The sequence below is a fragment of the Prenolepis imparis genome, unplaced genomic scaffold (genome assembly GCF_030444845.1).
Source record: "Prenolepis imparis isolate NDT839.2.m4 unplaced genomic scaffold, iyPreImpa1.0 SCAF_7, whole genome shotgun sequence".
NCBI classification, from domain to species: domain Eukaryota; kingdom Metazoa; phylum Arthropoda; class Insecta; order Hymenoptera; family Formicidae; genus Prenolepis; species Prenolepis imparis.
Genome location: NW_028141165.1, coordinates 15936203 through 15938067, shown reverse-complemented (window position 1 = coordinate 15938067; position 1865 = coordinate 15936203). Strand labels below are relative to the sequence as shown.

Here is a 1865-nt window from a genome sequence, read left to right as displayed (position 1 = left end):
GCCTCCTCTCGAGGCGCGTGTTGCGGTGCATTTGACACGTCCTCCGGAACGTTGGGATCTCGCGCAAAGATACTCCTCTTGGCCAAAACTACTTCGAGTTCCCGCCTATATTATGAAATTTATCGCGCGCTGTCGCAAAAAGGGAGAGACAAGAGCGGCCTCGTTTTCGTGCGATATTTCACTCGTAGCGAAAGATTACAGTCTTGCGCGAAAATTTTGGCTCCGAAAAATTCAATCCGAATTATTCTCTGAAGAGATAGATGCCCTTGCTTCTCAAAGGCCAATCGCTCCGAAAAGTTCGCTCTTGTCTCTCAATCCCTTCGTTGGTGAGGATGGACTCATGCGAGTCGGCGGTCGCTTGACAAATGCTCCAATTCCGTTTAACGTTAAACATCCGATTATTTTAGCCTCCCATCCGCTCGTTTCGCTTATCATTCAGCAGGCTCATTTGCGAGCGCTTCACGCCGGAACCCAACTAACAATCATAACTCTAAGACAAAATTTCTGGCTCGTGCGGGCACGCAGTCTTGTGAGATCGATCATTTATAAATGTATTACCTGCGTTCGCGAACGGGCTGCGCAACCTCACCAACTAATGGGAAATCTTCCGAGTCCTCGAGTATCTCCTTCGACTCGTAGCTTCCTACATTGCGGCCTCGATTACGCCGGCCCCGTTCAAATTCGCGCATCAGGGGGTCGCGGGATAACCGCACGAAAGGCATACATCGCGCTGTTCATCTGTCTAGCTACTCGCGCAATTCACCTGGAGTTAGTCGGAAGTTACTCCACGCCGGCGTTTCTGGATGCTTTCAGGCGCTTTTGCTCACGACGAGGATTACCGGAATCCATGCATTCTGATAATGGAACTACATTTGTCGGAGCTGATAAGGAACTCAAATCAGCATATCAAGCCGCCTTACGCGATCCTAAATTCCTTCAGTCAACTGCTTCCGATAACATTAAGTGGCATTTCCTTCCACCCTCAGCCCCCCACTTTGGCGGGATCTGGGAGGCTGGAGTTCGGAGTCTTAAGCATCATCTTCGTCGCGTATTGAAAACTCACACTCTAACGTTTGAAGAATTTACTACACTTTTATGCCAGATCGAGGCATGCTTGAATTCCCGCCCACTCGCGCCGTTGCATGACACGCTCGATGATTATGAAACTTTGACACCAGGACATTTTTTGATTGGATCTGCGCTCACGGGTCATCCCGAACCATCATTATTAGACTTGAACGAAAATCGTCTCTCGCGTTGGCAGCGCGTTCGTCAAATCACAGAGCGAATCTGGAAAATCTGGCAAAGCGATTACATAAATACTTTGCAACAGAGAGTTAAGTGGCAAAAGCGACAGGTTCCCGTAAGACCTGGCCAACTCGTCTTATTGCGCAATTCGAATTTACCACCATGTAAATGGGAACTTGGTCGTATCGTTCAATGTCACGCAGGCTCTGACGGACTAATAAGAGTAGTCACGGTAAAAACGGCAACCTCCGAATACAAGCGACCCATCGTGAAACTTTGTTTATTACCTACGGATATGGAATCGCGTGACGACGACCATCACAAGCAGAATTGATTCATTCAACTTTCAAGTCATTTCTATACGGGTTTTCTTTTCTTCTCTTTTTCTTTTTTTTTTAATTGTGTTCTGCAAGACCAAACTAACTCCTTCATTAACGAAGGGTTGGCATGGCGGGCGGAAGACAAGTCCGCACATTCTAAATATCTTGCATACAGTTAGCACGTAAGAGCTCTAAGTTTTGTTCGTCTCTCATTTAATTCGTCCGATTATAGAGTCTAGTCACGCGACTGATGCCGATCGCCTCGACGTCGCGTTATTAGTACCTAAATTAAGAAAT

General features: G+C 47.1%; 1 protein-coding gene across 1 annotated transcript; it reads left to right on the top strand.

Annotated features, from left to right (window-relative positions):
- Positions 1 to 595: 595 nt before the first annotated feature.
- On the top strand, positions 596 to 1582 carry LOC145938264 (uncharacterized). The gene has a single exon (XM_083041757.1). It carries the CDS (start codon positions 596 to 598, stop codon positions 1580 to 1582), a length of 987 nt encoding a protein of 328 aa, XP_082897883.1.
- The last annotated feature ends 283 nt before the right edge of the window (positions 1583 to 1865 follow it).

Excerpts from the sequence above, each read along its gene's own strand:
- LOC145938264 (XM_083041757.1), top strand. The coding sequence starts at position 596 with ATGGGAAATCTTCCGAGTCCTCGAGTATCTCCTTCGACTCGTAGCTTC.